Here is a 14,989-nt window from a genome sequence, read left to right on the forward strand (position 1 = left end):
CATTGGTTTAACACAGCGATGTGAAGAGTACCAGTTATATAGTGAGTAGAGTAGAGTAGAATCCTACTCGTACACGTACCATAGGAAATCTGTTCACATATCTTGCACCAATTGGCGGGACGGGAATCTTGCGCGCAATCCTAAGACTGAGGCCTAAAAATTGTGTCTTTTTATGATCGCGCGTCAATATTTCCGACGCCCGACCATCGCGCGACCGACTTCAGCCTCAGGCGCTACGGATGTGGATCGCACGCACACACGCGCGCTTTTAAACTAGACAGCTAGAGCTAGCATGCATGCAAGACATAAACAACCGGGACCGGCCTTTCGTGGATGAGTTTGTCAGTGCGTCATATGTATTGTTGTAAACCTTCTTGATTTGACCATAGAGGAAGGACAGAGAGCTATATAAAGGTATGTCGCCAACCACCCATTTGAAATAATGTTAAATTTAGCCCCATATGTGATGCTCCATCATGATCATCCACTGCATTTTTGGCATCTGCAAATGTCATATAATACCGTACTACCCTAGCTTAGAACTATGAGGTCGTTCACACGCCGTACTAAAGTTGGTCTAAGTCCACTTAGACCGGTTCGGGTTCAACTTTTGTGCGTGTGAACGCAAATAAAGTTAGACCGGATCGGGTTTAAACCCCAAAACTTAAACCGTCCAGCGAGGCGGTCTAAGTCTAAACCGGTTCGGGTTTATCTTTTAACACTGCGTGTGGACAGAATGACATCCGGTTTTAACTCACAACGGACGACCCATTGTGTGGTTCAATGCACACGCCCGGGACCCGGAGTGCTTGTATACGGTTTCTGTTGCCTCTGATGCTGAAAAGATTACTTTCTTGCCGCTTACCGAGTTGGCAAAACCCTCTCGATCGGTGTATGCAGTTTAACACAGGCCCACGCCCGAGATTTATTAAATTCTGAAACAAAATTATATTTTCCAAGCTTTTTTTGTTGAGTGTCCTACAATAAATTGAAACTGTTTTCCATGCGTATACTACGAGCGCAGCGAAGAAGCATATTTTGTAATGCTTCTCACATGTACAGCGCTGCCATCCCATAGTGATCACTCTCTGATATCCCATAGTTACCATCACCGATCCCGTGGATGTGCCTTTCTATTGCCGTCACCGTTACTAGCGTGCTGTACTTTCAATCTAGGAGAATGAACTGCAGTGGGCGCGAGGCTGTGTGTAGGGGAAATTCCCTACGCCAGCAATATCACCACGTTGTTGGGAAGTTGGGAAAATACTGCAAAGTACATGTATTTACGTAACTTGCACGTGTGTAGTTGTGTTTATTAACGAATCGGAATAAAAATCGCGGCACCAGCTTTTGAGAGATCGCAACTTCCAATCGATTGAAGTACAAACTAAAAGTATTTATTAAATTGGAAACAGTGGTATAAAACAAAACACAAAAATGAAACGTGTTCAGTTTCATGGAATATGGACAATATTTTGGTGAGTTTTCTCGGCGGTTTGTATCAGTATTTTGTTTGTTTAAAAAAATAATTTCGAGTCGTGTTCATGTTTGTTTTAAGTGCCCATATCCTCCCAACGGTAAAACTGTTACCGCGTTCGATTGAGCCATTTGTATCCAATAATTATGCCCTGTCTGATCATCCAGGGCATGGGGATCTCGGCATACTCGGTGCGTGAATCTGATGAATAAAACCGGATGTTAGAGCAACGGGGTCGCGTCTACTTTGACCTCTTAAAACCGAAGATAAACCGGATCGGGTTTAACTCTGTGCTGTCTGAACGCAATGGGTTTTTATTTTTACGACCACCCCCCGCTGCTCGTAAAAGTTAGACCGGTTCGGGTCTAAATTAGTACGCTGTCTGAACATACCCTATGACTCTGAGGTTCATTCCATAATCATCTCCCGTCCATACGTACATTGTACTTGTCTCACAACAATATGTAAATTTTGCAAACAGTTCTTTTAATTTTAAAAAATACGTGTAATTTTTTTTAATGGATTTCTTTTTTATGTTATTTTTATTTTATTTTGTTATTATTTTTAAGGGTTAAACATTTTTTTAGTGTAATTTTTTTTCTAATTAATAGATTATTTTAAGGGATGAAAATTTTTAGTATAAATTTACAGTATATTGTTGATTTTTAAATGGTATTCGTTTTAAGCTTTTGGTGCTCTGTGTTTATGATCAACACATAAATTTCATTATTTTTTTATTCAAATTAATATTTATGTTTAATTATTTGTAATTGTTCGTTGATTTTCGTTTTTTATGTTAGTTTTCAAAAGTTTAGTTTGTTTTTGTTTTGTTTAGCTTTTTGCCCTTTTGGCCGCCCATCTGTGAGCTTTTTTTATAGTTTGTACAAGTATCATTTACCTAGGTAGAAGTAAGTTGAATAAAAAAATCCACTCAAAAATCTCAATTTTTTTTAAAAACTATAAATTCTTACCCTTACGCCCTTACCGTGATTCAGTCCCTACCACTACAAATGACATGTCCCCGGTGTGACGGTCACAGTGTGACGATCCGTGCGCTTATTTTGTTTTCCAGGAAGAACGCGGGTAATTGTCTGCACACGTTCATCCTGAAAAAAACAACCTGCGGTCCTTGCTTTATGTACAAAACATACGTCCACGCGTCTGGGAACCATGAAGAGTGTAGCCTGGTACCCTGTGCAAGCTGTGTGGTTCCAAGACGTGTGGACATATGTTTTGTATACAAAGCACGGATCGTGTATTTTTTTATGGATTAGTAAGTTGCCCTTAAAATCTATGGGTGCGTTCGATTAGCTTCCCTGTGTCGACCCTGCGGTGCTCACTCGGCCAGGTGAGCCCCTGTCAAGAGCTGATCGAACAATAACTCACCCTCTCGTGGTGACGTCATGCACCTCAGGCCAGGCCCAACGACCCGTTCCAAAATGGGCACTTGGGGCTAACCGGGGTGAGCCCCCTGGAATGACGTCAAAGCTATTTGAACGTACCGGGGGAATAATAATAGTGGCTTCTTATATAGCGCTCAGGTCTGGCATGCAGTGACGCTCATGGCGCTTCAACATTATTACCTTAAGGCTTGGAGCTTTCGTGTGTCATCAGCTCGGAGTGTCCATGTTCCTGAGCCGTAGAGTAGGACTGGAGGACACAGGTCGTAGATACCCTCAGTTTGGTTGTGAGTTTGAGGCCTTTGTTCCTCCAGACACGAATCTAGTTGGCCAAAGGTGGATGAGGCAAGCCCAAGGTGCGTAGAATGTCGGGGGAGGAGTAGCCTGAGGAATGGATGTCACAGCCGAGATACCTGAACTTCTGTGTGAATTCGACAGAGTTACCCTCAACGGTTTCTGAGGCGGGATTTGGGCCGAGGCTGGTACAGTTCTGGATCTTGGTTTTGACCCATAACGTGTGCATCCCCATCATCCCAGCTTCTTCCTCGAATCTTTGGAGTGAGACAGGCCACTGAGCGGGCTCTCCTAGGAACAGCATAGTCCAGATCTGTGAAGGATGTGTCCCCGACCATGTTGGGGCAAGGATGCAGCCCTGACGGACACCTGAGGTGGTAGAGAAGGGGTTGGAAACATCACTTCCGATACGTACAGTGGATGCACTGCCCACGTGCAGGTCCTGAATCAACTGAAGCAGTAATGGTGGGACACCAGTCGCTTTCAGGGCCTTCCAAGGAGCATCGCGATCCACCAAGTCAAACGCTGCCAGAAGTTGGAGAGCAAGCACAGCATCCAGAGTAGACCGGCCCCTTGTAAAACCAAACTGGTTGGGTCGTCGGTGACGGGCAAATAGTGGTTCTAAGCGGGAGAGCAGAACATGGCTGAGCACCTTTCCAGGGACAGACAGTAAAGTTACAGGTCTGTAACTGCTGCACTGGTTTTAATGACCCTTTCCTTTGTACAGGAAGATGATGATGCCATCCCTCCATTCAGCAGGAACCCTGCCAGAAGACCATATGTTTTGAAAGAGCTTGTGGAGGGCAGCACTGATTGGGGTTTCTGCACATTTGAGCAGCTCAGGAGATATGTCGTCAGGTCCTGCAGCGCGCCCATTGTTTAACTTCCTGATAGCACAACGTACTTCAGCCAAGGTGGGAGCGTCAGATGAGACGTCTGTGGCAGCAGGTGTGCCTGAAGCCTGTGCTGTAAGGTCTGGGCAGGGCGTAGCTGAGGGGTGGTTGAGCATGGTGTTGTAGTGCTGCCAGCGGGCAAGAGTCTCCTCGACCGACTTGCAGGGAGTGCCATCAGTTTTGGTAATTGGGGAGGTGCTTTGTCCCTGTTGTGGGGGGCCGCGCATGCACTTGATGGCCTGGAAGGTTAGACGGAGGTTGGTTTTCCGCAGTCCATCTTCGGCGTTGTTGGCGAGGTCGTTGTAAAACTCCTCGAGGTCGCCCTTGGCCTTAGCTTTAAAGACACCCTACAGTCTGCGAGCTTCGTCAGTGTCACCACGGAGACGTGCTTCACGCTTCTGGTCAAGTACGTCCAGAGTACTTGGAGTCAGCCAGGGACGTCGCTGGGGTCTGCGATTGCCGATGGATTCTGAAGCCGCAGAAGGGATTGATGAGCGGATGGTGGACCAAGCAGACTCTGGGTCTTATTCAAGAGCGCCGAGTGCTTCGAATTTGTTGCTGACCGCAATGTTGTACTTTGCTGCGATGCTGGTGTTGCGTGTTAGTGAGGTCACATTGAGCCGTCTGGCGGTTGGTTTTTGTAGTTTGCGGTAGACCTGAATTTTGATCACGCCAACAACTAGTCCCTCTGTGCACCCTGTAGGAGCTGAAGAGAGAGGGATCTCTTGTTAACATGTGGTCGATCTCCTTACTGGTATGGCCGTCATTGGATAGCCACGTCAGACGGTGGATTTCTTTCCGTCTGAAGAAGGAGCCGACAATTGACAGGTTGGCGAGGGAGCACGTGATGAGGAGTTATCATTTGGCTGTCCAGAACTGAAGTTTCCAACAACACGCTCGTAACCTGCAAGAACTATTCCGCTTACAGCATTCAGATCTCCGATGACAAGTAGTTGGTCATGGGGTGGAGTAGATTTAATGAGTGGTTCCAGTTGGTTGTAAAAGACATCCTTATCGGCTGCAGAGGCGAGCTCTGTCGGAGCATAGACTACAATGATGGTGATGTGACTGTGTGTATGATGCAGCCGGGCATGAAGGATCCGATTTGAGACTGGTGTCCATTCGGTAAAGGATTGACTGACCTTGTTATTAAGGAGCAAGGCAACTCCCTCCGTGTGGCCTGTACTGCCCGAGTGGTACATTGTATACTGATCGATGCGACGTTCTCCAGTTCCTGGGATAAGAGCTTTGGTAAGACCAGCGATGCTTATTCGATAGCGCGTCAGTTCGTGAGACATGGCTTTCGGGTATCCAGCCTTGGAGAGTGTCAGAACGTTCCATATAGCGACACGGAGACACGATCTTAGATCGAGTTTTGGTCCCAGTGTGGAGCCCACTATCGGTCTGGCACCGTCCCCTGTGGAGCTTGAGGTGTCAGACGCCATTGAATCACGAGATGGAGCTTGTCGTGATGTGGTTCCTAGTATGGGGCCGGGGTAGGCAGGGACTTTATTAAACCCTGGTGTTACTTTGGCGAAGATTCAATGGTTTGGGTGGTGACTCTTGATACTCTGCCTCCTTGGGACAGGGGAGACGTAGAGCGCAGTAGCAGGAGACGACTTCTGAGTTGTCAGAGTGCCCCTCACGTAGTGTCTGACAGATCGTTGGGACTCGATGTAGCCTCATCCGCCCCGTCAGCATTGTCGCGGCTGCTTCTCTGCGCCTTCACTGGACCTCGTTCCAGTTAGGGGGTTTGGAATCAGAGTTTTCCTTCTCCTAGGTGGGCTGCCAACCAAGGCTGCGAGCCCCACCCGCCCGAGTTTGAAATCAGAGTGGCTGTCTCCTAGGTGGACTACCTCCCATGGTTAACGAGCTCCACCTGCCCGGAGCTATCTGGTTTTGAGGCGCCAGAAATTCGCCTTCACACCTCTGCCCACTGTTCGCAACAGGGATCGGCACGTGAAGCCGGGCAGATAGGAGTTTGAATTAGGAGAGGCTCTTTGAGACGCTGATCATGTGGGACATTTTTCAGTGGCTGAGGAGTGGCTCAATACTCCCCACTGATCCCGATCATCCTAAAACCTTTGAACCTTTGACCACCAAGACATTCCCAAGCTGGATATAAATCACTTACCTGCGTTCCTCCCTTCACGCAGTCCGATCCCCCCACGGTATCGCCTGAAGAGGGACTACTCATGCTGAACTTGAACAAAAGCGGCAGTCCAGATAACTCCCCCCCTCGTCTGATCAAGGAATTCGCGTACGAACTTTGAACCCCCCTGGCTGAAGTGTTTAACTGCTCTCTCAGCTCACGGATTGTACCATATGTATGGAAAAAGGCCATTGTGATTCTTGTGCCAAAGACACAACCCCCAGCTATTGATCAACTCTGACCGATCTCTCTCACGTGCTTCTTCGTGAAGATATTTGAGGACTATGTTGATAAGTGGATAATGAATGATATTGGGAACTCATTGGACAATAATCAATTTGGGTCCTTGAAGGGTTCTTCGACCACACACTGTTTAGTTAAGCAGCGGTCCCAACCCGCCGTACGTGCAAGTGCGTGCTGTCTACTTGCAAAAACGTGGGCAAGATTTGGGGATCCCTACGTGGTGAGTACCGCCTCAGTACGGATTTGGGAGCACGCAGACACGACAGAGCACTTTTAGTGCTTGAGGAACTTTCTCTGCGTCACCCGTACGGATTCACCCCCAGTACGGGTGACGTACGGGTGACACGCATGCCCTCTACAGCGAACAGCCTGCTCTTGCCACTCCCTCTCTACGTTTCCAGAAAAACATGGCAGCCGTGGCCTCCCAAAAAAACATACGGACAAAAAACACGCACGGTGGGTTGTGACTGAGGCTTTAAGTTACTTTATGATGTAGGTAGGGAAACTGATAAATTAAATCGGTCAGGTGTTATCATGGCAACAGATTTTTCTAAAGCTTTTGATAGAGTGAGTCACCTAATTGAGGTTGAAAAATTCATCAGTCTTGGCATTCAACATTCCCCGTGGATCTGTGATTTGTTATCTAATTGTTCTCAGTGTGTCCGTATTGATGGTACCCTGATCAGACTGGCAAACTACTAATGCTGGAGTCCCGCAAGGAACTAAGATCGGACCAATTCAGTTCTTGACATGATACATGACTGCCAGCCAAACAGTGCAGAAGTTTTACAGTATAAATATGTAGATGATGCCACTTTTTTTTTACCATTTGGGAAGTTAGACAAAATTATGAAGCCCCATTAGTGCTACTTGACAAGTGCATACGTTTCCCTGAATGAGATGTATTTCACAGCACCGCCACTTATATCTTGCGGCCTCCACTTATTATCTTGCAGCCTCCACTTATTATCTTACGGCCGCCACTTATTATCTCGTGGCCGCCACTTAGTATCTTGCGGCCGCCACTTAGTATCTCGCGGCCGCCACTTATTATTTTGCGGCCGCTACTTATTATCTTGCAGCTGCCACTTAGTAAGTTGCAGCTGGCACTTATTATCTTGCGACCGCCACTTAGTATCTCGTGACAGCCACTTAGTATCTTGCGGCCGCCACTTAGTATCTTGCGGCCGCCACTTATTGTCTTGCGGCCGCAACTTACTTAACTCATAGGGCTTCATAACGGTCAGCCCAGCTTGAACACATTTTGAATGCAGCCATCTGTATCCTTGGTGATTTTCTTAGTCTGTTTGAGTTTTAACAATAAACATGGCAACATCTAACAAGTCAGATTTGTGTTTTCTTCTGAAAAGTCCATGCTTTCTCAATTCACGCTTTAGGGTCCGCATACTGATAATGATTTTATGATTGGCTGCTAAAGACCACAGTATTTCCCTGTAATTTAATCCAAGCTGGAAATAAACTTGTATCAATAAATTCCGTTCCATGTTGTCCAACATTGCAAAATACCGACAACATTTGCATGACTTTACGTCCTTACGAATGACAACCTTTCCCAATGTCTGTTTTCAATTACACAATTTGAAGTTGCGGCTGCAAGATACTAAGTGGCGGCCGCAAGATACTAAGTATTTCACGGGTTAGCAGTGAATTGTGGCTTCTGTGCAGGCGTACTTCATGTTACTAGGCATTCTATGCTAGCGTAGAAATTCGGCGCTTGCATGTAAGCGGGGAATCGTGATCGTAAGCGCAGAATTCGGCGGTAAGCAGAGCCATGGAATTGGGCCCCGTCCATGAGCATCATGAAGAATTGTTTTGGCCAGTTCAGTAACCAATGTCAATGAACAATCAAGAACTATTCAAGAGCGCCATGGGGCCATAACACAGCTAGTGCAGTGTATCCACCACTCAAAGCCATTGAATGGTGGCACCATGGCACAGCTTATCATCACTAAGCTCAAATGGTACCACCATGTGTGTACAAAAACAATGGGGTTGTAAAAGCTAGTGAATTTTGAATGGTTTTGAATCGTGAATCAGCTGTACTGTGACGTGAGACGGAGTTCACGTCTATTTTGTCTCACTTAATTATTGTGTATTTCTCCCAAAACATATAGAAAACTTACCTTTGAGATGTAAAATTTAATTCATGTAAAAACAAGTGATATAGATCCGTATAATTCTCATAGATTACTTTAGCTCTATGCGACGAGATGATCGTTGTATGGGCGCCGCCATTGTGCAACTCAGTTCATTAATATTCATTAGGTCTAGGACACGTGATTCATCATACCAAATAAGGGAGACGCTGTTAGGACATTCTTTCCTTAAATTAAGCTTGTAAAAGTGCAGAAAGACCTGGTTTTATTCATTAATAAGTTCACAATCATTACTTGTCTTAGTCTCGATATATTAAACCCTACAACTTTCCTTTTATTAAGGGTTTATTGCAAATGTTGTCTGCTTTTTCATAGCGCACGAATCCTATTTTGCGTGGCTGCCTTCAGCCAATCAAAAAGCGGTAAGAAATTCGCGGCCTATATAAAGCGAAAGTTTTACAATGTATGTTCAGTTGCTGTAATAGAAGCTGTCCTAATTATCAGGTTAGTGTTGTTTTGTTTATAACTTCAAATGAAATGCACCCAGATTATTGCTCTTTCTTGATTTATTTACGACAAATGTTTGACGATTGCTGGAAATTATAGTGTCCTATTATTTTACATCTCAACACTCAATATAAAAGATTTTTGGCTATTATTTGTGGAACTTTTTGTGTGCTGTATTTTACGTGAATATTGCTTAATAAAATCTCTCTATATAAATATTATGTGCTGAATTATCGGATAGTTTCGGCCACTCTTTACTGAATATCAGGAGAAAATTATCGGGTTATTGTGCATAAATTATGCTAATTATTTAGTCAGTTGCTGTAATAGAAGCTGTCCTAAATTATCAGGTATGGGGACAGCGGCAGCAACTCACTCACTCACCCTTAAGTACGGACTCCGCATTTGGAGTTACTCAACAACCGACTCCGCATTGCGAGTCGTAATATCAACTATGCTTTGGGCCGAACGTTAATTTGTATACAATGTATCAACTCCGCATCGAGTCATTAACTACTATGGGGTCGGCGGAGCCACAGTATAAATCCAGCCGGGGGCTGAAGGTATAGCTTTGGCTAATACTGGTCAGATATGACTCCGCATCAATATTTAACTACTATGGGGTCGGCGGAGCCACAGTATAAATCCAGCCGGGGGCTGAAGGTATAGCTAGGCTAATACTTGTCATTATGACTCCGCATCAGTATTATTAACTACTATGGGGTCGGCGGAGCCACAGTATAAATCCAGCCGGGGGCTGAAGGTATAGCTTTGGCTAATACTCGTCAGTAATGACTCCGCATCAATATTGTCTACTACTATGGGGGTCGGCGGAGTCACAGGATAGTTGCAGGCGGGGCTGATACTCGTCATAACTTGACCCGCATCAGTATTATTATAACTGCATGTTTAACGGCTCAGGGAGTCGAGGTTTAATTCCAGTCTAGGACTGAAGGTGGAGCTTGGAGCTACTACGCGTTTAAGGACTCAGGGAGTCAAGGTTTATTCCAGCCTGGGGCTGAAGGTATATGAGTTATTATAGGAACTATTAGTACTCGTCATTTACTCCGCATTTTGAGTCATAGTAACAAACACAGTTAATGGAAAGGGGATCGGCACTAGCCATCTATAACCAGTCCAAGAACTAAAAGAGAGTAATCCCAGCGAGGAGCTGATAATAATATGGCCGGAGTAACACGTCCTACACTTAGTGTGTGCCAGTGGTTTTTATTATAAATGGTGTAAATAGAGAGACGTCTCATAGCAGTTTTCAGAGTTAATAATTGTGATGGTTTTATGAGTTAAATAAATAATTGTTGAAACTGTTAGACATGTGTCAATTCCAAGTTTTTGAGTCCATTTCTTCACTTAATAATTGTAGCTGCCTGGTTATGTATTTTAGCCCAACGGACTTGGGGAAGTTGAATTTATGTGTTTCACGGTGATAAGTGGTAGGAGATCATAGAGTTATATATAAGAACTAGAGTGCGCACTGGCCAATATACGCGCCCAGGTATACGCGCCCAGGTATGCGCGCAGGCGGCCATTTTATAAGTTGACAAAACAGCCATCTCACAGCGTGTGTTTGTGCGGCCATTTTGTAAGTTGAACAAACAGCATCGCGTGAGCGTTCAATAAAAAAAAAAATTAAACGTGTATTTCATATTCGATGTGCGTACAGAATGGCGCGCTTGTCATCTTGCGGTCCCGTCGCGTTTGTGCAAGAAGCATCACCAGTGCGCCCTCTAGTTATATAACTCTATGTAGGAGATACTGAGTGAGACAGCGCCCCCACCGACCGCCGCGTCACAGTACCATTAGCTAAATCAATCCGTCTGACTAGTTTTTTACTCTCCTATAACAGGTTGAAATGACGAGTGTTTGCTGTGGAATAGTTTGTGGAGAGTGCCGCAGAGGAGGGTAAGTACTAGCTCCATTCTTAACAGTAATGGTAGAGACTTAAGATATAAACTTTCAGTTCTTGTACATTTCCTCGCTTTTCTTGTACAACAAAACAGCTATCTGTAAAAATTCACAAGTCATTGTGTGTACAGGTTATTCATTAACTTGTCGCTGTTAACCTTTTCAGCAAGTTTTAGTACCTCGCAGTTTCCTAAAAATCACACTAATTAAGTATTTAGACGATTTATTTTTATTAATTTTGGAAGGCGGTCCACTACTTTTTCATGTTTGAATGTTTTTGTTTCTAAATTTTAATTATTTTTTAAATTTTATTTTTAAATTTTTATTCAAGGTTATTGTTTTCTGTGGTGTTGTGGTTTAACTTGTGCTATTTTTACATTTTAATATTTCATTTGTTGCTGTACAAAAGGATTTTAAATTTCATGTATTTTTATCTACTTGACAAATAAACCATTCAATTCAATTCAATTCAATCCAAGTTACATTTACCAATCAGTACAGCAAGTGCATTTTGGCACTCATGACATTTGCCTTTCACAAAGTATTGGGACAGGCCTGATACTTCACGGAGGCAACGAAGGCGATTGCCTCCATGCCCCCTGGTCATTGCCTTGGTGCCCTTGAAATGCTCCAGTAGAAATTTACAATAGGGTCATTCCGTGTCAATTCAACACGCTTTTGGACCTGACCCTCACGGATTTAAATGAAATTCGGTGTGCTGATTGGACTCCCTGAGAAATGCCCAAATCCCAAATTGTATGTAATTCGGATCATTATTTTGGGAGATACGGCTTAACGAACTTTTGACTAATTAGCATGACCTGCTACGTTTGGACAATCATATCTCCAAAAGTAAAAAACCTACCAAGATAATATTTACATCATTTTGAAGCTCTTGACATGGCCCACATTTGATAACATAAAATCAAAAAATTTCCACGCACCACGGAAAAAATACGCAAAAATTTGACCTTTGACCTTGATTTGCGAAAATGAGTATTTTTCAAAATGCGTAATTTTTTTTTAAATGCAAGTTTAAGATGTAAGCAACAATATTCTGAAAAAATTGTGATGGGCACTCTTACAGTTTTTTTTTAATGATTTTTTGAACATTGGCTATCAAGACCAAAACCATAAAAACGCATTGTACAACATACACAATGTACAGTGTACAGAGTATTGTGTGGGAGTGTGTACACGCACATTAAAAACCATGCTACCCTGGTAATAATATGGAGTTCAAAAGTCTATTTCATGACATGACTTAATGAGCTAATTTATTTCATCCCCTTAATTTAATATAGGAGACACTGTGTATCCGACATACTGTATACATGTTATACAATGTACAGTGTACAGAGTATTCACATTTAGTGCTTTAAAAGCTTTATTTAGTGCTTTAAAAGTCAAGTCATGATCATAGAGAAAAATGTGTTGTGACCCATTTAAATCACACAGCAAGAAAAAAAAGAAGCAGGCTTAAGGCAGGTATCATAAAGGTTTATACTGGAGCATCCAAGTCTTTATTTCACTCGAGCACACAGTTTATGCACTGGCTGTCACAAGAAGATATCTGAACTGTCGCCTGAGAAAAGACTCTCAACAACTGAAAGTTTTAGCAGTGATCCAGAAGTTCAGGGACCATCAATGTCATCTGCACATCAGGATGTTTTTGTGCAGCCAAATACCGACATGAACATTATCAATGAGGCTATGACAATTATTGGTGTATCTCCCATCATAAGTAATAAGAAAGCTCATGGAAGTTACATGGAAAACAAAGTGAAGAGAATAGAGACAACAATAAAGCAGAAACTTGAAACTGCTGCGGGAAAACAGTTCGGTGTTGATGAAAGTGAGATGATAACTCAGTTGAAACAAAAGTTTCATTCCTTGACAAAGAAAAGTGAAAAAGTTCATGTCTTGAGCGTCTTACCAGTGAGTTGGAGTATCAAAAGAATAGCAGATGAATTTGGAGCATCAAACTACATGCCAAGAAAATCAAAGAAACTGGTGAATTAGCAGGGAATGCTTTCCATTCCAAATCTTAAGGCTGGAAAATCTCTTTCATTAAAAATGGTGCAAACTGCGAGAGACTTTTACTTGTTCGAGTCCGTCAGCAGACAAATGCCAGGGATGAAAGACTTTGTATCGGTTACTGTTGATGGTGAGAAGAAACATCTCCAGAAACATTTTGATCTTTGTATCTGAAAGAAGTGTTTGAACTTTTCAAGGAACATCCTCCTGAAAGTTTTGCTGAAAATTTGCTGAACTTGGGCTGAAGCAGTGCATCCTTGCCGGATCTAGTGGAATGCATTTAGTTTGTGTTTGTACTATACATCAATATGTGAAACTCAAAATGTGAATGATTATCTTTGAATTTCTAATGTACATGTATCATGTACACATTACTACACATTACACTGTATATGTACATGTATGTACATGTACATGTACATGTACAATGCGTTTTTATGGTTTTGGCCTTGATAGCCAATGTTCAAAAAATCATAACAAAAAAACTGTAAGAGTGCCCATCACAATTTTTCAGAATATTGTTGCTTACATCTTAAACTTGCATTTAAAAAAAAATTACGCATTTTGAAAAATACTCATTTTTGCAAATCAAGGTCAAAGGTCAAATTTTTGCGTATTTTTTCGGTGGTGCGTGGAAATCTTTTGATTTTATTTTATCAAATGTGGGCCATGTCAAGAGCTTCAAAATGGTGTAAATACTATCTTGGTAGGTGTTTTACTTTTGGAGATATGATTGTCCAAACGTAGCAGGTCATGCTAATTAGTCAAAAGTTCGTTAAGCCGTATCTCCCAAAATAATGATCCGAATTACATACAATTTGGGATTTGGGCATTTCTCAGGGAGTCCAATCAGCACACCGAATTTCATTTAAATCCGTGAGGGTCAGGTCCAAAAGCGTGTTGAATTGACACGGAATGACCCAATATCCCCTTAGAGTGCCTTTACCATAGAGAAAATGCCTTGCCCTTGCCTTTTCAGAAAACGAAGCTTATGTACAGGCATTATTCCGTGTTACATACGATTTTGCAGAATACTGTGTACTTGTATGTAAAATTAATCAAAGATAAAAAAATTACACATGCAGTGAGAAAATAGATTTCATGTGTAAATATTGATGGTTGTTGAAATAGTATTGAGTTGAATTATTTTACTCCCAGAGATTTCTACAGATCCAAAGCAGGCACATGTGAAAAAGACCCAGTTAACATGTGTACTCTGCATTGACAATTAATTGCAATGCCACACACAATAAAAATCAACCATATGAATTTACAAATGTTTTTAAATGAAAAATCATGTCAAACAATATGTAGTCTACATGAACAATATAGTTGTTTTAGCCTCCAGCATAATAAATTGGAATTTTGAAGCCATCAAACCATTAACTCTGTCAAAGTGCCACTTATCCACATGATAATTCTATGGATTGTGTGGTTAAACCACACTTGTGATAATTGTACAAAAGATACAATCACAAAATGGTGAATGGATACAGCCCCGTGGAATTAGATTGTTTGTTTTGAGTTCATTGAGGTGAAGTGTTTATGTCACACACACACGCACACACACTCTGTGGCAGTGTATAAAATCCGTATTTTCTAAAATACGCACACAATTCAACAGACCTTGAACCTCACTCTTGAAGGGGCACAGCAATATTATAATGAGTAGGGTAGATGGCCTTAGCTTCCGATCCCAACTGGATATTCTTCAGAGGCATAAAACAAGTTTTTATATTAATATTAGGCCTATTGAGAAAGATTTCCTTTCAAGTAAAATGTTTAGGAAATTTTTTCACCTCAAAACGTTTGAATCAAACAATTTTATGCATGAATGAATCATTTCTCAGATTTCTAAGGGTTTTCATGCCTGGGCCCAATTTCATGGCTCTGTTTACCGTAAGCAAGGAATCATGACCGCTTATGGAAGCAGGGCATATTTCACG

General features: G+C 42.6%; 1 protein-coding gene across 2 annotated transcripts in view; it reads left to right on the forward strand.

Moving 5' to 3' along the window:
- The first annotated feature begins 230 nt into the window (after nt 1-230).
- LOC139940056 (uncharacterized) overlaps nt 231-14,989 on the forward strand; it is a 31,617-nt gene continuing 16,858 nt past the window's right edge. Inside the window, exons 1-2 of one of the 2 annotated variants that reach the window (XM_071936295.1) lie at nt 231-414; nt 10,948-11,003. In XM_071936295.1, coding sequence (XP_071792396.1) covers nt 10,954-11,003 — 50 coding nt within the window. In that variant the 5' untranslated portion in view covers nt 231-414; nt 10,948-10,953. The remainder of the gene's footprint in view (nt 415-10,947; nt 11,004-14,989) is intronic. The other variant, XM_071936288.1, reaches the window with a different exon arrangement.

The sequence above is a fragment of the Asterias amurensis genome, chromosome 1 (assembly GCF_032118995.1).
Source record: "Asterias amurensis chromosome 1, ASM3211899v1".
Lineage (NCBI taxonomy): Eukaryota > Metazoa > Echinodermata > Asteroidea > Forcipulatida > Asteriidae > Asterias > Asterias amurensis.